The following is a 24,268-nucleotide window of genomic DNA, read 5'->3' as shown; positions in this document are numbered from 1 at the left end:
TCAGTAACAGTGGAGTTCAAGTATAGATATACTACCATGTTGCTCTTTCCATGCCTATATTTGTTAGAAAAAAGCCATGAACCATGTTAAGTTTTCTTACTTAATAAAGAATAAATAGCTATGTGTGGTTTCAACCTTGCAAAAGTAAGCTGTTTGTTTCAGAAGATACCACTATCCTGAGAAAATTCAGACCACTTCTTGCTTTAGAAGAACAACAGAGGGCTAAGGTTGTCTTAAGTGCCTATTTGGCACACATGAATCCACCAATACATAGTTTAGTGTGTGAATATGCACTGCATTTTTAGTTCAAGAGAAAGTGTTAAGATAAGAAACTGTAGCAAAGACACAGCATTCTTTGGTTGTAACCCTACTGTAGCTCGCCATACACTGCTGCATTTTCACAAGGCCAAGCAGGTTTACAGTAAGCTACATCAATAAAATACATCAATAAGGAGGCTGGTAGTTTATCTGAAGCCCATCAGGTTTCAAAGCCCGAGTCTCCTAATAACTTGCTCCACGTGAATCCCCAAACACTGTAGTATGTTTTGGCACAGTAAGGTAAGAAAGACACAAATCAGACACAGAAACACAACCTATTGGGAGAGCACATTCTTTAAATATGCACGTTTTAATAAAAGCCTTGTCCCCACCAGCTCCATACTGTATCATACTGCAGCAAGGGACTTGTACTGTAGATAACCAGGGTCAGTGTTAGTTATTGATGGAATTGCGGCTGTGTCAGTCCTTTTCACAGAAATAAGATCAAATAAATAGCTTAATTAAAACCCTTTCAATAAAATTGTTAGAAACATGAAGGGGCGTCCCGTGAACTGCACTGTAACTACATACACAGGGAGAGCACGGAACACAGCATATGAACAAATACAGACTACTTTAAACTTTCAAACAAAGTTCTGGTTTGTGATTCACACCGGCTCCAGTCCCCAAAGTGCTTTCCAAAAAATGGCTTGGCAGTGGCTGAAATGAACATGGCCATGGCCATAAAGTCCAACAAAAATAATTTCTCCTAAACCGTAAGAACTGACATCAAAGTTCAACAGGATATGACATTCGGTGAGGCAGACAACAGCCTTATGGAGACACTTACACGAAACATCAATTCCAGCTGCTCCTCTGCATTCACTTACAACCTATTGTACTGCATCTGCAGTCTTTTTATCTTCCGAGGCACTCAGTATAGGAACAGTTCAGTCCAGGCATCCACTCTGCTAATATAGACAGATACATTGTGCCTCTTTCTACAGCTTAAATCAAGCAATATCCCCGTGAAAAAAAAAAATCAAAGAAACCACCGATCCAGGAAGGAATCTGGATTTCTGTACCTGCTGAAGACTAGGGATGATTATAAAGTATGAGAAATTTGACCTAACTGTCCTCCTATGAAGACATTAGCACTAGGGCAGTTTGCATTTTAATTCCATTAATTATTATTATTATTATTATTCTTTATTTGTCAGGGACCATGTACAATTTCTTAACATTCATGACAAGTCACAAGATGTATTGTACCCAGACTTAGCTATAAGCTAATTTACATCGGAATTCCCTGGGCTTGTGAGAAACCAAAAAAGATAGTGTACAACCAACACCTACAAACAGCACAGTACAGTACAATAAATTAGTTCATAGAAATCAAAATCCCATACTTAATTTTTTTAATGTATTATAATTATAAATATAGCAGATGCCAAATACCAATACTATTGTTAACATAATAAATAGAACTAAAATGCATTCCCTTAAATGCCCACCCACCCCTTATAATATATTAAAATCCTTATCTTATGGATATTAAAACTAACTAGATGGTAACTTTACAAGTAAAGTTGTGGGGCTTGCTTTATTGGGAAAGTGGTCAAAGTAGCTGATTTGTGTCAAGTCACATTCTTTACTAATTGTCTCATGCGTAGAATGTGCTATAATTTGAAATTTCTCAAACAGTGGGAAGTAGCCTACTGAAAGAAGTTGATGCGGTTACTAAAACAGCTGTACCTCTTGATTGGTAGACGCCATTCCTATTTTGATTTCATATTTGAATAGCTGAGAAGTAGAGGAAGATTTCATTTGCTCTATGTATGTGTCTAACTTGTTGGGAAAGTGGTCAAAACGGCAGTTATTTCTAAAAGTTCACAGAAAACGTAGTTGGTGCGGTTACTAAAACAGGTGTACCTCTTGATTGGTAAAAGTTATTTCTGTCTTGATTTCATATTTGAATAGCAGAGAAGTAGAGGAAGATTCCATATGGTCTAACTTTTTGTCTTACTTATTGGGAAAGTGGTCAAAGTAGCTGATGTGTCAAAAGTTACATTGTTTATAGTAAATAAAATGTTGGAAGTCTGGGAGTTTTTAAACCATGGGGAGCTTTAGAGTGTTGAAAAAAGTCCCATTAAAGTGAATGAAGATGGACAAAAAAAGGACAAAAAGCTTAACAGTTTAAAAAGTATAAAAGATGTGCCAAAGAATAAGAAGAAGAAGATGAAGAAGTATGTCGAACATTTAAAGTGGGAACTCTTGCTTCGCAAGCCCCACTAATAATTTCTATTACAAGGAGGGTGAATCATTAAGCCTGTGTTAAATAGGTGATAGGTCACTTGGTTATAGGGGATCTCATGAAAGAATCTTTAACAGTAAAGTCCATACTGTAGTTGCATAGATGCATTGGATTAATAAAAATGGCTCTGCAGCAAAGATTTATTAAAGACCAATAATCCAGGTTCTAATGCTGAGGAAGACCAACAATAGCCAACAAGTAAAACTTCTGACTGGCCCCACTTAAGCAGAAGAAATTATCTGCACCTGCAGTCTTACATAAAGGTTTACCAGAAAGGAATTTCAGTCTGCTCATCGTTGAATTCAGTGACCTAATTTCATGCCACCCAGCCTGGTTTCCTAGTCAGTGAGAATGCATTGTACATTGAATGGAGGAAACAAGTCCCAGACAGACACGTGTCCAAGGTTATGGACTCATGAAGCTTTTAAAAATAACTCTAATATCACAGAATTTTTTTTTTTTTTTTTTATTAAAACACACTGAAATCACCTGTGTGGTAGATTTTTCTTCAAGCCCAAAGGAATAGAGCAAAGGTCAGGCGACTTTGATGCTTAGATGTTTTAATGTATTTTCACATCAATTACTTCATTCATGGTACAGTATATAATTTATATGTGGGTTGCTCTTTGATCATGTGAAAGACATTATAGCGATGCTACAGTAGAGAGCTATTTGGTAGAATCTCGTGTGGCAGTTTTTACAGTAGTGAAGACGGGGCATTTCAGTGCATTTTTAGACTGATGCTCTTTTATTAAGAGATGAGTGCGCAACTCCCGCAATCTGTTAATACCCCTCCACCCAAATAAAAAACGAAATACTGTGTAAATTACAACTTAAATCAGAAAACGACACATTGTTCAGCCCGCTTTGCAATGACAGACAGGCGAGCCAACGAATCATATTCCACACCCAGATGATGTATCGGAGACACATAATTCAGGTAATGAGCCAATCAGATGTGAGAAAGGACTGCAATCTTGCCAGATTCTCCATTTTAATCCTGCCTACAGCTGCGAAGCAACTTTCAGGTAAGAATAAGAAATGCAATTAAAGCTTGTGTTAGTTATGTCGGTGTTTGCTGCTTAACAATGTTGCTGTGTGCAAGAAGTTTTACCCCATATAATTTGCTGTGCTGATGCAATTATATCGTGTCAGCCAATAAAGTAAGGAAAGCACCATAACAATTTGAGCAGTAAATAGCCAATGTTATCCAATAGCTCTGCATTTGGAGTTTTGTAACCCCTTCCAACAGAGCTTTCTCCAATATCTGAGTAAAAACATGTCGCAGCTTTGCAGCATGATTGCTTTCATAATCAGAAAGTTTAAAAAAAGTGGATTCAAAACGTCTCAAACAGACAGGCCTTCGCTTTTTCTTTTTACTTCTTGCCCCAATGCTGATTCAGGCTTCCCAATCACTGTCATTTTGAGATATGAAAATGTATTCCAGAGATGTATTTTAAGATACCTGAAATGCAAAATACAATCAATGTTCTCTGTTAAAGTTGTAAAACATTGTCAAACTGTTTGAATAAGCATGTTAAGCTTATTATTTGTTTATTTAGCAGACGCCTTTATCCAAGGCGACTTACAGAGACTAGGGTGTGTGAACTATGCATCAGCTGCAGAGTCACTTACAACTACATCTCGCCCGAAAGACGGAGCACAAGGAGGTTAAGTGACTTGCTCAGGGTCACACAATAAGTCAGTGGCGGAGGTGGGATTTGAACCGGGGACTTCCTGGTTACAAGCCCTTTTCTTTAACCACTAGACCACACAGCCTCCTATATTATATGTCCCCTCGCTATAATTAGTAAAAATATGTAAAGGGTCAGCAATGACATAAAACAATGTCTAGGGAGGTGTGTGTAACATGAGTTTACATACACCCTTGGTGTGAGATAACATTAATAAACCCTCAAGCTATCGCTCAGAGTTTACATGACTTCTCACACCACGGCTGTGTGTAAAACCGCGTTACACATGCCTCCCATCTCTCGATTTCTTGCAGATATGCAGCTGTAGATAGTTTGCAGTGAGAGCTTTGAACTAACTACCCCTCTTTGCAGTTTAATATGTGGGTGTTAATGTTTTTGTGCTTGTTTTACTATTACAGTGCTCCCCCTTTATAAAGTGGCCCTTTATACTTTGGAACAGGTTACAAGGCGTTACGGTCATGGCTCTCATTTGCCCCATAATCCCATTACACTAACACTAGTATTCTCGTTATAAGGCGGAATATAAATAGCACTAGTCTCTTAACTATGGCTCCCGACTACAGCGTTACAGGGGAGCACTGAATTATTTATTCATTCAGCAGACACCTTTACTCAAGAGAGGGAATTGACCCTGACCCTAACCCTTTATCCAAGAGAGAGAATTAACCCTAACACTGACCCTAACCCTTTATCCAAGAGAGAGAATTAACCCTAACACTGACCTTGACCCTAACCCTTTATCCAAGAGAGAGAATTAACCCTAACACTGACCCTGACCCTTTATCCAAGAGAGAATTAACCCTAACACTGACCCTGACCCTTTTTTAAGTCCTGTCCCCCCAAAAATTCCTAATCTCCCCCACTGACATGGCAAAACAAAGTGGTAAGGAAAATGCAAATCCCAAAGTCCTCTTAAGCCACACTTAATTTCTGACTAACCATGAACATCAAATAAAATGAAGTGGCTAATTATAGCTTAAAACAGAAAAGAAGTAGAAAGAAAAAACTTTGAAAACTGTTGACTCAAAATACCTATTTTCATGTTTTTTGCTTAAACCAACCAAATTTTGCTTGGTAAATGTGTTTCCTATATACAGCACTGACTTCCATTTTGAAAGCAAACCAGCTGTGCGGTCAGGTCCACCTTTCAATATAAGGAATTACACTCCACTTACAAGTTTCTGTTAACATCACGTTACTGCTGTCAGATGATTCATAGTGCAGTTTATTATGCCGTTGAGAGTAAACAAACCAAACGCTACAGTGAACTTGTATTGTCACATGCCCTGGCTTACATTGCACATACACTGTACTCTATAATATGTGTGTACACACCACCCTATACTAAAAATAAATCATTCTCTCATATTATAGAAATCAAACCATAGTAAAGTCAAAACAACTGCATGATAAGCCCCTCTATACTTAATCTTCCTTAAGATAATTTAGCAGCAGGAAATTTGTTGAATCCCTTTAGGGTAGGCAGGAAACTTAAAAAAAGGCCATCTCTGAAAAATAGAAGTCCAGAAACTGCTTCACCATCTTCAAATCACTCAGTCTGTTTGTCTGATCACTGCACAAAAGTCTCTGCACATCATACATTAAACAAATATAGGCCAGCTTTCCCTTTTTGAACACTAAATCAAAGACTAGAGACAGAGTCTAATGCTGCATTTCCATCTGCACCATGAAACCAGTCTATAAAACTCAAACTCATCTCGTTCCATAATGAAATTGGGACTGCTACTGGTTCCATCTGCCATCTACAATCCATCTAGACCCGCACATTACACAAAAGGCCTGTGATCGCCTATATATCATTTGGTTTAGCCGATTGCCACTTATATGTTAATTCACTATCCTACAATATTTCTCTGATAGTAGAGTATATTCACAGGCCTCTGTTCTGCCTAGGTTTTTTTTTACTCCTTGTTTTAAAAAGCTGCCTCTAATGTCATGGCTGTGGACACTCATTAGGTAATTTCCACCATCGGAGTAGCTGGGCCAGATCGAATTCTCTAATACGCATTTCTCATACTGTCGAGAGTCCCAGTTCAGAGCGCTTTGATATTTATCTGACCTCGATGGAAACAAACAGGACTGTTTTAAAATTCACTTTTCAACTTGATCCCTGTGGCAAACAGGACAGCTTTCCTCTCAACACGGAAGCACTAACCACTGCTTCACCAACTGATAAATTAAAGAGCTGCGATATTACCTTCAAGCCATTGATCTCACAAGGAGGGAACCAGAAAACTGGTTTACAACAAAAAAGTCAGATTATATATATATATATATATATATATATATATTGAAGCAATGAAGTGCTGATGTAAAACAGACACTCACATTAATACAAAGCTGTGCTTACAATCCCCTTTTCGGCAAGCCACGCAGGTCGAAATGTCTTTCAATCTCTCTGTATCAATTTAATAATGCAAAACTCCCTAATCTTTCTAGAGTTCTAGGAGATGATGAATACAGTAGCTGCCTATGGTTCTGATAGGCCTCTGAATCCTGCCTAGTCATCTATCCACAGGAGGAGGCTAAGCAGGGAAAGGAAAGGAAATGAATGTCATTCTTTAACACCACTAAGTGTTAAAAGAAAATACTGCAGGGTACTGCATTTGAGAGCATTCAAAGTTTAAAAATCCAAGTGTTTAAACACTCAGAGTTTGCAGTTTCTCTGGAAAACTAACAGCCCATTATACAGAAGCAAGGATTATGCTCTTTAGAAATCAACATCTATAAAACTTTTCAAAATGCTCACAACCTTATCGTCTCAAAAGAGCACTGGTCAGAGATGCATACTCACAACCTTATCATCTCAAAAGAGCACTGGTCAGAGATGCATGCTCACAACCTTATCGTCTCAAAAGAGCACTGGTCAGAGATGCATGCTCACAACCTTATCGTCTCAAAAGAGCACTAGTCAGAGATGCATGCTCACAACCTTATCGTCTCAAAAGAGCACTGGTCAGAGATGCATGCTCACAACCTTATCGTCTCAAAAGAGCACTGGTCAGAGATGCATTTGCGACAGTGCACGTGGAGTGAGTAATTAAATTGTAATGGTGTTTCATGTTTCGGTCAATATTTGTTTAGAGCTGACATCATGCTTTATTAAAGAAGTGAACAAATCCAGCGTAACCAATGGAGTCCCAAGAATGTTTTCTCACCAGGGGAGAAGGCACCAGATGTGCATGTTAGTTTAAACTGCTACATAAAAAGGTAATATTTTAAATAGTATGACTGAAAGACTTGGCTCTGCAATTGCCCAAACTAGGAGGCAGAACCAGCCTGTTGGCAAAAAGCAGTCCCTAATAAATAAATACAAAAGAGCTTAATTATGATTTATTTAACACGCACTTAACTTTGGCGGTGGCATCTGTATCATACAGTACTAATAAATCAGACACCGGATCTAAATTAAAAAGTAATGCAATTTTTTTTTTTAAATGACCTAACTACAGTAGAACCTGTCATTTCCAATTGGCATCCATCAAATAAAAACATTGTATATCTCAAAACCAAATTGCATTTTGTTATCACTAAAATGCTAACCATTTACCACCAGAAAATGCACAGCCCAAGAACATGCAAATTACAGCCATGCAGTAATTGGAGTTTGGTTCTTAGCATGCCTGCGTCGCCACCAGATGTGTTTATAAAGTAGTGGCACTTTATGTACTGTTCAGAGCAGCAAGCTGTCACAGCTTAGCTCCAACCCTGAAACTACAGGGAAGGGAACGGCTTTTATTTGAAGAACTGCAACTGAGGGTCAAATTGCACTCCTGAAATTAGTATGAAAGTCATTTAGGAGAAAGTAGAAGTTATTTCAGAACAGACTTGATAACAATGTACTCACAAGTAATGACATCATGAACAGCAGCAAACAAAATGCAATTAAGAGTCCCTCATTACCCCCCTGCAGCCCAAGTGATTCACGTCAATATTTAATGTGCCTTTTACCTTTTAAAAAGTAATATAAACTACATCCTTTATTAAAGACACAAGTATCAAGTGATCCACTTCCCTTATAAAATATTTAATCACTTTTTTCATTACAAAAGTCTTTCCACTAGGATGTGTACTGTAACACAAGTTCAAATATAATGTGGATAAAACCAGCTGGATATAAAATAATCTTCAAATGACCCTTTTTTCTTTAATGTCTGCTGTTTTTGGTTCACAAACACAACTCAAGGTTTTTATTACCTATCCTCTGTCTTGGGTACGGGTGGAACCAAAGAACAATGAGATGTATTAGGAAGGTAAGGCTTACACAATTTGCCATGTATTTATCAACCTTCATTTTACCGTGCACTGCACTATCCATGTCACTGTATCTCAGGGGTTTCTACAGATCTCTACAAGCACATACAGTGGAGCTGGCGCTGGATCTACTGTAGTTATCTCTGTTTGCTCATCTGCTTGTGGTGCTGGCAGATCCTGTTGAAGGGTTACATTCCAAACAATGTAGGGCAGCTTGACAAAGACGCAACTCCACTCTTTCAAACTGAACAGTCACCAACTATGGGGTCGAACCAAGCTCAGTGGCTGAACCTGAATTTGCAACCAAGACATCCCAATTCCTGGTCCATAGTAAACCACAGGCTTCCCTCAAACCGTTAAATTAGGCCTATATATTATAACAAAAAGTGAGCCAGTAAAATACTAATTAAAAACAAACAAACAGTCTGGCTGTAAAATTCAACACCCATTAGCAGAGGCCACACACAGGCTACTCTCAGTGTTTTAGAATACACTGCAACACATCACAGTACCATTTCATTAATGACACACACCATGGTCGTCTCTGTAGCACATCATAATAAGTAGGATACACAAAAGATAAACACAATAGTATCTAAAATGCTTTGTTCACAAAATACCCTTCAAACCACTGGATCTCAGCTGTCTCCTATTATAACTACACAAAGCTATGTTTTAATTGTTTATTGAGCTGCAGCTGACGACACTAACCTTTGCAAACAATAGAAAGATAGATTTCAGGTGGTCTTTGCTACCCTCGGTGCTATTCTGGTTCAATGCTTCGTTTATGTCTAGGATAAATGTAAGTGATATTGTGTGGAACTTCATTGCTAACAAAATGGGACAGATTCTGGATCTCTCTATGCTGCTGCATGTGGAAAAGAAAAAACTGCATTCATTACTTCAAGTGGGTCAACATCATTGCAGTCAGCCCTGGTAGAGAACCACGTACCAAATACACAGCCCATTGTAAACACCCCCGGCCCACCCCAAATAAGAGTGACCATTTTTGACACACAGTGATTTGGGAAGATGTGTATGTGACCAGAAAGCACCACAACAAAGATTCAGTACTACATCTGATGCGAAAGACAGAGGCACCTTGAATATGAAATCTAGGGTTATTAAGCAGTTGCAAATTTCAGTCCCTTTGACAAGCAGTTAAATCAGGGTTGCCTACAGGCAAATAGAATACATTAAATAAGAAAATCTATCCTGGAATTTTACACAATCAATGTCAATCCTGCGTTATATATTTCAGCACAACGAAGTAGCCAACTGCTTGTAATTTAACTCAACAGCAGCTCAGCCAAATAGTAACATGGAGAGAAGAGAGGAGGCCAGAAAACAGGCACCACACTAATAACCGAAGCAAATCCGAAAGCCACATTAGCAATGTATTGGCAAGCAACACTGTCAACAACACAGTGGGCAAAGGTATAGCCACTCCCAAATGAATCTAAATCATGTTTGGGATGATTCAGATTTAATTGCAATAAAGCAGAAAATGAAAGTGCACAAGAAGTAATGGCGTGACTGCTGGCAAACCCATGTTGGACCTATCCACTACGGAATGAAAGATATTGAAATAAATGTATACATTTATCTAGTAATTTGGTTCTGTTTTGTTGCTTGTTTCCGCCACCCCGATATCATCAGAGATTGCTGTGTTTGAATGGGAATTCACATAGTAAGAACGAAACACATTAACATGTGATCTGTGCAGAATTTGGTTATTAGATGTGTGCATTGCTGGCTTTGTTATACTGTATGAATCATATCTGAGCCTGCAGGTGGAAGCCAGCGGTAGAACTTTCACAGTAATCAGTCTTTTCTATCAAGCCAGCTCATGAGCTTTTATATAGAAAGTAAAACTGTGGACTTGCACCTGTTCAGGGTTGTGGTCCTGCCTATTTGAGGGAGCTACAGTATTCACCCACTACTGTTCCACTCCAGAACGTACTCTAAGATCAGCCAACAACAAGCTCCTGGCAATCCTAAGAACCTGATTAAAAAACTTACTGTAAGTATCTGAATAGCCCCCTTTCTCAGGAAGTAAAACATTATCAGTTTATAATAGTTCTCCACACAGCAGGCACTGCCTGTTGGATAACTGGCCACAGTTCAGGATGTGCCTGTGGTATTTTGTAATTTAAGAGCAGTTAACAGATTACTCTACTGTACTGTATCTACTCTGCATGCTTGGAGTCTACTACACTGCAGCTTACACAACAGACCCCTTATTACAGTACTGTCACTCAAGCAGATACTGTACCTTTCTTAAACCACTTCTTTCCCCGTGCCAGCTACATGGGCCCTGTTAATCAGATATATTATCCATTAGATCTCCAAACAAAGAAAGATTTATTCAAGCTCTTACTGCATGTGCACCTTCGTCACAGCCAAAACAAGATTACATACATATCTATCTATATCATTCATTCGTTCAATAGCCTACTTTGCATCATTAACTATTACTTTTCAGATTCAACAGGTGACTCGCCTTTAAGACACCAAAGAACCAATGTACTTGTCATGCGGTCTGCTGGAATGTAAACTATGTTCCAAAAAAAAAAAAAAATGCTTTTTAGGGCAGTGTTTTTACTTCAAAATGTAATACTGCAACCATATTTTAAAATGGTAATCCAGTTTGTTTATTATATTAAAAGAACACATGGAGCTATACAACTTACTCACTCTGAAGAGCCAAATGAAATTCCACTCACCTTAAAAAGACGTGGTAGTGTACCTACCCTCTTCTAGAGTTGAAAAGCACAGTGAGGTCAAAGAGCAAATTAAGGTGCAGTATGGAAATTCACTAGCCTGTGGTAATTAGGTGCACAAATACAGTATGTGGTCCGGCAAGGGTAGCAATGGGGGCCGGGGGGGGTGCAGCCAGCACTCACTAAAACCTCTTTACATTCAATGCACAGAAATCAATTGAGCACTCACACTCAGAGACATCACAATAAGCCTGACTGTTCTCACCATGGGTTCCTTGGTGACATGAATCAAAACTAAAACTGGTGGTCCTGTAAGTGCCTGGACTAATTATTTCACCCCCAGATGATAATGGAGCACACCAGCCTTGCTTGCTCAATGTCCCTCCAAATTGCACTGTAGAAAAAAATAAAACAAAACCCATTAGCAAGATATGACTTCTTTGGAGGGGTGTGGCGGGGGCTGAGTGAAGACCCCCAGCACATACAGTCTGCTGTTAGTGATTCAGACCAGTCTCATCTGGACTGGATTTCATACCATGACATGCAGGGTTTCTGGACCAAACTGCTGTGCAGCATAAGTTTCAACAAAAAGAAATGACAAATGTTTCACAAATTGAAATAATAAATACATTTTAAAAATAAGCTTTTGTCAAAAACATTAGGATAAATGCTTTTAAGGTATTCAGAAACTAGTGTTGTTGTTGTTGTTGTTGTTATTAGGGGTGGGCAACAATATGAAAATTGTATATCGATATCGTGCACGTATTTCGATAGCGATAATATTGAAGTCTTGCAAAACACAAAAAATATAACACAATTGCAATATGAAACATATGTTATATAGCCGTTAACAGATATTTACATATGAAAAGCAACAACTTACTTTAACTTAGTGGTGCTTTGCTTCAGAATATCCATGTAGAAAAACAAGGTCTTGTTATATTGTTTTACCTTCATCATTAGCCACTTCAAAACTGAAATATTTCTATATTTCACTGCACACAGACTTTGGGGTTGTTCATTTATTATTGTCATGTAATTCAATATTCCATTCTCAAAATATTTTCAAACAAGTTATATGCCAGATGATGTAATGCGTTAACTAATGGATTCACATAAGGAGGGGATTATTTTGATCATGACAAAGCATACACGTTATACTTCTTTCACAGCCGACAGTTTCTAAACTTGGAGGCTACAGTACAAGCAAGAAGAAACATTAAACCTGATCTACTGCAAGCTCCGGAGAACTCAAAGTCTGCAACAAAACTTGCAAACTCTTGGAAAAACAATGCCTGTAGCAACAGGATCCAATCCAACAAAACCTGCTCTTTTTTTGGCAGCCAACGCCACAACACAATAGTGGTAGTTACAATAAGCTTAAACCAGACAGAGAAACCAAGGTCACATCTTATTACAGCTCTTCTGTACATCTGAGAAGAAACAGATCAGGCACGAAGAATCTAGCAACAACTGCAGCATCTGTCCATCGACTCTCTAGGAAATGAAGATAGAGATTGCATTTCATACTACAGTCAATCTATATTGAACATTGGCATACAGTGGTTTGCAGAAGCATTCACCCCACTGCGAACTGTTCACATATTGTTCGCACTTGACCGTACTTCACAACGCTGTCAAATTAGACTTTACATGTACAGCGTACTCCACTGCACATTGATAAAGTTAAAAAATGCATATAGAACATAAATAAGTAAGATTTACAGAGAAAAACAGATTCATCTCAGTTGCATAAGTATTCAACCCCTTTGCTACTGCAGCCCTAAATCAGCTCAGGTGCAAATGATTTGTTTGAAAGGTCACAAAATTAGTGAAATGGTTTCAGCCTATATGTACTCAAAGTGGTTTAACTTGTAGAGAATTTCCCTCAGGTACATAACGACTTTCAAGCTGCAACTCACATAGTGATCCAACAAAGCAACCATGAAGACCAAGGAGCTTTCGAAACAAATCAGGGATAAAGTGGTAGAGAGGCACAGAGCAGGAGAAGGGTACAAGAAAATTTCAAAGGAGCCGATTATCCCTCTCAGCACAGTGAAGTCCATCATTAAGAAGTGGAAGACGCATCATACCACCCAGACACTACCCAGATCAGGTCGCCCTCCCAAACTGAGCAGCTGGGCAAGCAGGAAACTGGTTTAGGATGTCACTCTGAAGCCAACAATGACCTTGAGAGATCTACAAAGTTCTGTGTCTGAGATGGGAGTCAGTGTTCATACATCAACAATAAGCTTGTCCCTACACAAAGCTGGCCTGTATGGATGGGTGGCAAGAAAAAAGCCATTACTCAAAAAGCCTCATCTTAAAGCACGTATGGAATTTGCGAAAAAGCATGTAGATGATACTGCAGACATGTGGGAAATTGAACTTTTCAGTCTAAATTCCAAGCGTTACGTCTGGCGGAAGCCCAACACTGCACATCACCCAGTCAACACCATCCCAACTGTCAAGCATGGTGGTGGCAGCATCATGTTATGGGGATGCTTCTCTTCAGCAGGGACTGGGAAGCTTGTCAGGATAGAGGGAAGAATGGATTGTGCAAAGTACAGGCGAATCCTTGAGGAAAACCTGTTTAAGTCAGCCAAGACTGAAACTGGGGAGGAAATTCACATTTCACCAGGACAATGACCGGAAGCACAAAGCCAAAGCCACACTGGAGTGGTTGAACAAGAGAATTAATGTTCTTGAGTGGCCCAGTCAAGTCCTGACTTGAATCTAATTGAACTTTTATGGCGAGACTTGAAGACTGCAGTCCATCGACGATCCCCAACAAACTTATCAGAACTGGAACAATTTTTCAGTCAGGAATGGGCAAAAATATTTCACCATTCTACTGTGCAAAGCTAGTAGAGACCTATCCAAAAAGACTCATAGCAGTAATTGCTGCAAAAGGTGCTTCTACCAAGTACTGACTTAAGGGGCAGAATACTTATGCAACCAGTAAATTTCATTTTGTACATTTTCTTTGAAAGTTTTACTGACATTTAACCTCCTCATATAACAGTGTCCAGTTTAACCACTACAGCTTTGAATAAAAAAAAAGTTTGTTTGAAAAACTGTGCATACATTATTTGCAATTTAACAAAATGTGACATTGGTAGGGGGTGAATACTTCTGCAAACCACTGTATGTTACAAAGCATGTCCATGGTAATGATTCACATGTCATTCATAATAATGGCCATCTGATTTTCAAGCTAAAGCTAATATGAGTAAATTATGCTGATGTGTGAAATGATATCCTTTTGCAAAATGTTTGTATGGCAAAATAATTATGAGATATTTCATTATTTTGCATCTGCAGCAACTGTACCCAATGTCTTCTTTATCAATCTTAAAGCACATTTGGTCCCAAATATAAAAAGCGTGATAGTTTCAATCCGTTGCTATAAGAAACAGCTCAGCTTTGGCCTTTCTGTTTATGGCCTGCTGTTATTGACTCATAAACTTAACTCCCAAAGAATTATCGCTCAATTATTTCTCCAGGATAAACCTGAGAGATGCGTCCACTGGTTTATCAGCAGCATTCTGGGGGTGGCAGCCACACTGCAATAAAAATGACAAAATAAATACAAAATAAAACCTAATCAAGGCAGGGATGGATAAATATATCCATGGTTTGCCTCCTGCATCTGCCTACCAATTTTTATAAACAACTCGGAAGCTTTGCTATAGAAGAAAATCTCTGCTACTGGAGGCTGCCATGCTGACAGAGAGCCCACCCTAAACCAAGAACATATGGATCATTGTATTTCCCTGAAAACATTGTAATACAAACCTGATTTCTTTTCAACTTTTAATAGGCATTCAAGTTCATTAATAATCAAATGAGCCATCAGATTTTTTTTTTTGTTCCCAGGCAGCATTATACCCTTTCTATGGAATATAAACAAAGCTGTAGACAATTCCATTAAAAGAAAGATCTAGATTATTATTATTATTATTGTGAATATTGTGTAAATCGATTACCAAATTACAGGACAAGGAACAGGTACAGCAAGTGCCCTGTAACAGCTGTAAATAAGTTTCCTACATAGCAGCACCAATTACTAGCAGGTACTAGAAAAGCTTTAAAAGAGCTACATTAAACTAATAGTTACCAAAATCCACACAAGACACTTGCTTGCCTACGGACACACAGCGAGTGGATGGATTTCCAGACCAATCTATTAGTGTTCCTTCTCAACACACAAGTGCTTTTTCCTTGAACGTTGCAAAAGATTGAAACTGAACAAAACTGAACCGTCAATATTATGAAATTCTCCCAGGTATAGTATGTATCTGGAGAATGAAATTAAATCAGTGATATGGCTTATCAAAATCAACATTGGTATTCTGTGACATAGTTGCAGTTCCGTTTCTCATTCTACAGTAAAATATGTAAATGTAACTATTTAAATAGTTTGTTAAGATAAATTGAACATCACAATCTTCCACAGTCCAAGGTAGCAGAATGTCCAAAATCTTTAGGGAACAGACTACAAACCTTCCGGACACTAGGTCCAGGGGGTTGGGAGACAAAGTCTGTGTGAGCATTATAATGGTGGGTTATGTCTTAGACACAGCACTGTTTTAAACATTTCTTTCTTTATTGGTTTATTGGAAAAAATGTAAAATATGCCTCTCGTTTTGAGGGATGCGTTCCCCCCCCCCCCCATTAAATATTTTTTACTAATTTATAGAAAAGAGCATTATTTTAAATCTTATTTAGCTATTAGTAATGTAATTTACAAAAAAATGATGTGTAGTGCCGATTCTTCCTGAGCAACATCCGAAGAATCCGACCCTTCCTCACCAACTACGCCACCCAGCTCCTGGTCCAGGCCTTGGCCTCCCTGCGTCCGCTACCCGTCCGCTCCAGCTCATCCAGAACTCCGCTGCACGTCTGGTGTTCTCTCTACCTCGCTTCTCCCACGCAACTCCACTGGCTCCCGATCACTGCTCGCATCCAGTTCAAGACTATTGTACTAGCCTACAGATGCCTTGACCAGACTGCACCCAGCTATCTCCAGACCCTCATCTCTCCCTACACCCCCACTCAACCTCTCTGCTCCGCCTGAACTAGAAGACTGGTTCTACCTCCTCTACGCTCCCCTGCCTCCAGAGCCCGCTCCTTATCCACCCTCGCTCCGCAGTGGTGGAATGACCTTCCTACAGATGTCAGGACTGCCCAGTCCCTGACCACATTCCGGCACCTCCTTAAGACTCACCTCTTCAGACAGCACCTGTAGAACTCCTCTGTTTTTCCCCTGGGACACTTATCACCCTTCCTTAAATGCGCCTTACTTGCTCTTATCTGCCCCCTATTTTACTGTATTTAATCCTGTACTTCAGAGTACTGTAATCTGCCAAGTGTTTAATCTGTAGTGTTTTGTATTTAATCATATCCTGATGTAACTATCACTGACACTTATCTGCTGTATTATTGAATTGTATTTTGTCACACTTGTACTTGCTTGAACCAGTCATTGTATTTATTTTGCTCTTAATTGTATTATTACTTGTACTGTGATACTTGAAATGTATTTGCTTACAATTGTAAGTCGCCCTGGATAAGGGCGTCTGCTAAGAAATAAATAATAATAATAAATAAATAAATAAATAATAGAGTAGACAAATACACGATAGAATACTTTACTTTAGCACACGCAAGTGTGTGCTGGGAGGGAGTTAAATGTGCTGTGTAATTGACACCCGAGTATAGATTTTGGACAGAATGTAATAAAAAAATAAATAAAACAGTATCGGGGGGTGGGAATCTAAATTGATGTAGAAGAAAATGATAACATTATTTATTTAGAAGTCTGAAATGGAGGGGAGAAGTACAAAATGGGAGTCTAAATTGCCCTTGCACAGCAAACAAATAAACTAGCTGATCGCAGGAATGTTACATTTAAAATACTGTATTTATAATTGAGTGTTTATAAACTTTTGATGGAACGATTATACAGAAAGGTACAACACATTTAACCAAATACCCACCATCCTGATAATAGTAAATATGGCCGTCTCTTAATATAATCTTCGGCTCCCAACCAAATCCTTCGGCACAAATGAACACTCTGCATCCTTGCCATAGTTTGGAGTGACTTTGCAGTTAAGAAGACAACACTGTCGTTGCTCAATGAAGTCTAGACCTACTTCCTAAATGCCCAGAAACACGTTTCACAAACATGCTGTACATCTTTACAAGAAACGTACAGGCAAAGGAACCGTTTCTTCAGGATTATAATATCACATCAGTAACCAACAGAAACATGTCATTTTGCATGACAGAACACTAAATGTATGTTTGTATTAAAACAAAGAAGTCTGTAGATTCGCAAGTTGTGATGATGCACTGTAGGATGTAGCCTATACTGTTTTACATCAACAACAGAATTACTGTATATTTAAAGCTATTGATAGTTAAATTCTAAGCGAGCAAGAGGTTTCTGTTTTTTTTGGAGAAACAAAGTACTGTAAAAGCATGGCCTGCATTCCCCTCAGGATAATGTGCTGCAGGTACAGCACTGTCCCACCATGCTGTCTGCACTGGATGTCACAGGGCAAAGGTACCTGGAGAAGAGGGTTACAACAATACAGCAGCAACTCTAGAAATCAACCCTCATGGAAGTCCTGCAGCCCACCTTCAATTACAATTAATACAAACAAAGCCCTCGGAAGCACTCTGCCCGTTTAAAGGAACAGAATGCATTACCAGCACCCCTCCTAACAGTGGGCCTGCTGTGCTATTATGTATACTGGCCTCCTGCTTTTGTCGAACTAACTGAAATTCAGTGAAACGCACAAGCAAATCCATATTGCACTGTAACTGTATCAACAGATCACTGAATAAGGAATTTTTAAAAAGGAAACAATGGTGCCCTTTAGTATAATGATCATGTAAAGACTAATTAACAACATGAAATTGAGTTCATGATTTCAATAGGCTGTACAGTACAGGACCTCTACCTTCAAATGCTAGAGATTAGATACGGAGATTATCAAAGGCTGACATAAAAGCTATTTTAAACAAATAAAATTTTTCTAAACACAAGTAAAGGCCTCAGCATGTGGTTATGCAGAGATACATCTTTAAACAGATCCACTGAAAGTCATCAATGACCACCAGCAAAAGCTGGAAGATGTAGCACAGTGGAAAGAAAATCTTCAAAGTACTATTGTGAAATCATCTACTGATACCGCATTTCTGAATGATCCTTGAAACAGTTCCATTGTGAAAATAACACCTTTAAATCTGCCATCTAAGAGCCCAAGAGTCCTTGTTTATGCTAATAATCCTTTTACAGCGCTCAGGTTTGTCACAATCGTGTTCAGAAATGTGACATGGTTTCTTTCAACACTGTGTGTGCTGTCACACACACACACTCTACCAGCATGTGTGTACTGCAAGTCTAAAACAGGCAACCACAACATCCTGCAAAGGCATGCATCTCATCAGCTGCTGTCAGGAGCAAATGCAGTTACAAAGCAAAATGCAGTCTGTTGCCTTACTATTATTATTAAATTACAGGCCTATATACTATAGACAGTTTGGCACAATGGCAGTGCAGTGACTAGGCAGCTACTGACCAGCCAATAGCATTCAAGTGGGGATTTGATGTAACAAATAAATACATGAAAAAACAAAATGAGCAGCAACGTTAACCTAGAGTGTCTAAATGCATTCAATATTTTACAGTGTGCCCTGCTATTAATAGAAATCACTTAAACATCAGACCTCCTACTGTCTACTAAGGGATGCTCAGGCAAGTCATCCTAAGTTTAATATCCATGGTTCATAATCTCCAGCCTGCCTGATTATAAACCCTAAACAGATGCTCCAGTTATACACACAAATTAAATAGGGAATGTACTCTTTGTTTAACATCATGACACTTAAAACAGCAGTAGGTAGAAAACAGTATCATCACAACGAATAGCAATTTACTGTGAGGATATTATTGTTGATTTTGTTCTTCCAGTCTCACTTCCTGAAAGCTAAAATCCCAGTGTTGTGTTTTACGAGTCAGCTAACTGCATTCAATATCTTTACAGCCAAGTCTTACCTGTCCTCTTCACCGTCCACCACCTGTCCTGCCAGCGGCAGGGTCTTCAGTGGAAAGAGGCTTGCAGAGGCTGCGAAGGCGCTCATGCTGTTGGCAGCTCCGTCTCCAACAGCTAGCTTGGGCAAAGAGAGCAGGGCCTGGTCCTGAAGAAGCAGACGGCGGGCATCTTCCAGCTGCGCAGCAGAAAAAGGCCGCAGGGCCAGGTAATGGCCAGTGCTGGCCACCGAGCTCGCTGGCATCATGGTAGGCTGACCACCAACGGGAATCATGCTGCCGTTCTGCAAAGGCTGGGCGGCACTCTGGGGCATGCCGGACTGGGCCGCAGCTGGAAGAGGCACGTTTGATGTAACTTGACCCAAGGAAACAGCACCAGGCTGCTGCCCGGCTAGTCCTTGAGCCACTGACTGCTGCTGCTGCTCTACCGGCAGGTGTGTTGGGAGCTGGGCCAAACTCTGATGATGCTGCTGTGCCAGCCCTGAGACGGTTCCAGGCAAGATCTGATGCAGGATCCCACCCTGTGGAGGTGAAGTGGTCTGCTGCTGCTGCAAAATTCCCTGGGGGGGTGTCTGATAATTCCCAGGCAGTATGTTGCCCCCTTGCGGGCCCATGCCCATCATCTGGCCATTCCCAGACACTGGAGGCGGTTGGATGGTGCCAGGAATGTGGGGCACATGCTGTAGTGACTGCCCAGTTGCTCCCATTCCAGGGGGCCCGGGCTGCATTGGAGGCTGAATGATCTGTTGGTGTACAAACTCTGGTGGCAGGCTGCCCACCATGCCACCACCTTGACTCAAAGGCATAACATGCTCCGATGCCATCTGAGCGGGTGCCACCTGCTGCTGCTGCTGCTGTGGTGGTGGGTGGAACATTTGTGCGGTGGCAGGTTGTTGAGGCTGTTGAGTATAGGGCAGTTGCTGCTGCTGAGCAATGGTAGCAGTGGGGAGCCCTATGGAGGTCTGTACGCTTCCTAGATTCACTGGAGGCTGCTGTTGCTGAACACTGCCAATGCTTGAGGGCACAGAGGGGGTCCCGCTCGTTTTCAGAAGGGAGTGAGCCACCTCCTGCGAGTGCATCTGGGCTTGAGCAAGCTGAGGCTGCGAGACACTCTGAGGCAGGCCAGGGAGTGAAGCTTGCAAGCTCTGGGGGCCTCCATAGTCCACCTGTTGTGGCGGTGGTGGTTGCTGCTGCTGGAAGCCTTGTAAAATGGAGGTGGCTCCCATCTCTCCACTTCCAACACTCTCTGTATAGTGGCTCAGGGTGCTGACGGTGCTACTGACTGAGCTCCCACTGGTGCTCTCCCGCTCTGAACCCACAGTAGTGTCGGGCTGGGTCTGCCTGATGCTCTCCACTGCCCTGTGACTGGGCATAGTTTCTGATGTGGCACTTGCTACAGCTACTGATACTGGGGGCTCCTTATCATAATACTCAGTGCAAGTCCATCTGCCTTTCTTGAAAGGTTCTGAGCTGGAATCCAGCTTCACCACCCTGAAGCGGGAGCTGGTGGGAGGTGGAGCCTGTTGCTGCTGGCTTGGGGGGGTGCTGCTGGCCACTGGCGCAGTTTGAGCTGCTGTCGCCACAGCCATTGGTGCTGCCACTACAACGTTACCCGTAGCCCCGCTGATCACATTTGAGGGGGCACAACTTGTAACGCTACCAGCCCCCATTACAATATTCACATTCACAGCACCCCCAGTCCCTTGTTGTTGCATCACATTTACATTTGGGTTGCTGACTCCGGTTAAGCCACTGTTGGCATTCAAGTTCATTAAGCCAGGTGGGATGCCACTACTACTGCCATTACTACTACTAGTGCCCACCAAACCAGGCACATTGGCAGTACTCACTCCAGCCACGGTCACATTATTCACATTGCTCGTCACAGGATTAACAATATTAACTGGGGTACCTGCTGCTGCATTCATGCCGCTTGGCATTCCTGGGGTGCCGGCTGACTGAGGCTGGCCAACCACATTGCCGACAGAAGAGGCTTTCTCAGGAACTGTGTCAGCGTGTGCAGATAATTTCGGAGCAGTGGTAACAGTGTTGAGAGGAGGGGTAACAGTGACACCTCCTCCTCCTGGCACTGCAACCGAGGGCATTATCCCAGGGTGAGCATGAGGTGGGCGGTGGTGAAGTCCATGGGGCTGGTGGTGGTGTTGGTGCATAGTCCCGTTCACCAGCACACCAGGCTGGGGTTGGTGATGCGAGTGGGGGAGGAGATGCTGGTTGGGGGAAACAGCTCCGGGGGTCTCTACCTCATGGAAGTTGTTCAAAGTCTCCTCGGAGGAGCTCCTCTCTGGGCCTCCCATGTCTGTGGCCCTGGACAATGACACATCCAGGATCTCAGATGAAGACAGGTCTTCTGTGTGTGACTCATCCAGGTCGTCATAGCTCTCGGTGTCCTCTGTAATGCTGTTGTTGGTGCTAGCCGAGATCTGGGCTGGGGTGACACTGGTGATTTGAAAACCACTCTTTTTTTTCACCTGTGCCCCTGCTAGGGGGAGCGGCTGAGGCTGCAGCTGCGACTGAGAGGAGTGGAGGTTCAGGCTCTGGGGAGGGTGCTGCGGCCCCGGGGAGGAAGACCCGGTCGGTGGTGGTGGCGGCTGTATCAATATCGAAGATGAGTAATCGTCAGTAGGAATGACATTACTGTTAATACTGGTACCAGCTGCTGTCGCAAAAGCGTTGCTGCCTGTACTGCTACCCCTACTAGGAAATACTGCCGGGTTCGCCATCTTCCTACTAGTAGAATCTCCTGCAGACTCGGGATGATGCATTTTGTAAAATCCCAGGGTACTTTTTGTTGTAAATTCAGACAGCACGCACACCAGTGTTTACAAAGCCGGGACTGACAGCTAGCTGACTCTTTTCCACAGAATAAAACTAAAACGAATTAACGTACCTCCAATTTGTAATGTGAATTCAAGCCGCCGCCATTCAACTTTTTTTTTTTTGTATTGAAATATTTCCCCTCAGAGCTTCTGTTCAACAAAGTGGTACGTACGTAATGTTTTTGTATTCCCCAGGCGTGTGTTGCTATTCTTCTTAAACGCAGTTCAACATCCCTTACTTTTTATTTTAATTTAAATCCGTATTATAACGCAGAGGCAGTAATATACATCTACCAGTAGTGCAGCAAATGATTTCCTCCATCACGACCAGACGTTCAGGCGCATTATATTTCAAAATAAACGAAATGAAACCGTCCGTAGCTGCGGTGAAACTGATATCAAATGAGCCGTGACTCTTCGTTTTTCAAAACAGTAGTTTAATCGCAGCCTTCATGTCTCTGTTTGTATCCAGTGTTTGCCGTATCACCCCTCTGTCTGTATTTCTTTTTGCCTGCCACCCTTGCACAGCGTTTCTCTCACTGACGAGTCTGGGGGGAGGAGAGCTTGCTAACATGGCGACGGCGCATGCTCACTGCTGCAGCGGAGCACCCAGACATAAAAGCCAGTCTGGGAGAGGCAGAGAAGAGGGAGGCGGAGGGGGGGAGCGAACACAGAAAACAGGCTTCGGGAGCATTCTCCGGGAAAAGTCGACTACGTCCGAACAAAAACGAGTCTTTCACGTGGGTTACCGAGGCTGTATTGATGTTGACTACAGGGTCGTGAGGATAGGATGCGGGGGAGGTGCTGTCTGTTGATGCTTGCGCCCCTGTGAAAGCACTTCTTGCACTGTGCGGTGAAGTATGAAGAATATACATATTAATCAGATATGTGTTAAATACAAGGGTGCGCAGTCCTGATGCAAAACGTAGTTTCATTCTGAATTGAAATGGAAGTTGAATCCCTTTGAATTCAGCTAGCTGCAGCATAATGACATAACTTTACTGACTGACAGCCAGGGATGGTCTGTTTTTACAGTCTGCGCACAAATATGAAAATATGTAACAGTTATAAAAAAAAAAATTGCGTGATGTTTGGTATTTAATTTCAAAATCAGTATTTATAAAAAAAAAAGGCTTGCTTTTTTCCCCCATCTCACCCGATAATGTCTTGCTTTCATATATTACTGTATTTAAACATTTTAACAAAACATATACAGAGAAAAATGTGCTTCAAGTCATCACATAGACTGTGGAAGGGGAAATGTGTGTGGTGCCACAGTGTAGTTGTTAATACAGTAGTACTTTGAAAAATACGGATGGTACATTTTAAACATGCCGCTCGGAAGTGGTGTTTACTGTAGTTGTAATTTAAAGGGGTCTATTTTACTCCGTACACTGGCAATTTTACTGCCGGTCTGTATTACCGAAGCAGGAGTTTTCCCCAGTGGTCAGTTAGCGACCCTTGTTTTATTTTCACTAACTATATTAACACTACAGGGGAAACAGGTCAGTGAAAGCTGTTTTAAATTAAGATGTTTAGAAGCGCACTCAAACTGATGCTTTCTTGTTTTCTTGAGTAAATTACAGGCTGGGAAAAATTGAGTCAGCCCCAGTTAAGCACTTTAAAATAGGCCAGCATACATTGCTCACACAGGGGGCACCTGGAATGTAATGGTACGTGCAACGTGGAGTAAAGTAATCTGAAATGTAATGGTACGTGCAACGGGGAGTAAAGTAATCTGAAATGTAATGGTACGTGCTATGGGGATTAAAGTAATCTGAAATGTAATGGTATGTGCGACGGGGATTAAAGTAATCTGAAATGTAATGGTACATTCGATGGGCAGTAAAGTAATCTGAAATGTAATGGTACGTGCAACGGGGATTAAAGTAATCTGAAATGTAATGGTACGTGCAACGGGGAGTAAAGTAATCTGAAATGTAATGGTACGTGCAACGGGGATTAAAGTAATCTGAAATGTAATGGTACGTGCAACGGGGAGTAAAGTAATCTGAAATGTAATGGTACGTGCAACGGGGATTAAAGTAATCTGAAATGTAATGGTACGTGCAACGGGGAGT

The 24,268-nt window shown here is 41.1% G+C and overlaps 1 protein-coding gene across 1 annotated transcript in view; it reads right to left on the bottom strand.

Annotated features, from left to right (window-relative positions):
• LOC117407281 (TSC22 domain family protein 1-like) overlaps window positions 1-22,850 on the bottom strand; it is a 62,053-nt gene extending 39,203 nt beyond the window's left edge. Inside the window, exon 1 of the mRNA XM_034012100.3 lies at window positions 19,357-22,850. Coding sequence (XP_033867991.3) covers window positions 19,357-22,133 — 2,777 coding nt within the window. The 5' untranslated portion in view covers window positions 22,134-22,850. The remainder of the gene's footprint in view (window positions 1-19,356) is intronic.
• Window positions 22,851-24,268: the final 1,418 nt, after the last annotated feature.

The sequence above is a fragment of the Acipenser ruthenus genome, chromosome 8, assembly GCF_902713425.1.
Source record: "Acipenser ruthenus chromosome 8, fAciRut3.2 maternal haplotype, whole genome shotgun sequence".
Lineage (NCBI taxonomy): Eukaryota > Metazoa > Chordata > Actinopteri > Acipenseriformes > Acipenseridae > Acipenser > Acipenser ruthenus.
The sequence above is the reverse complement of the archived record's forward strand: the minus strand, read 5'-3'. Positions and strand labels throughout refer to the sequence as shown.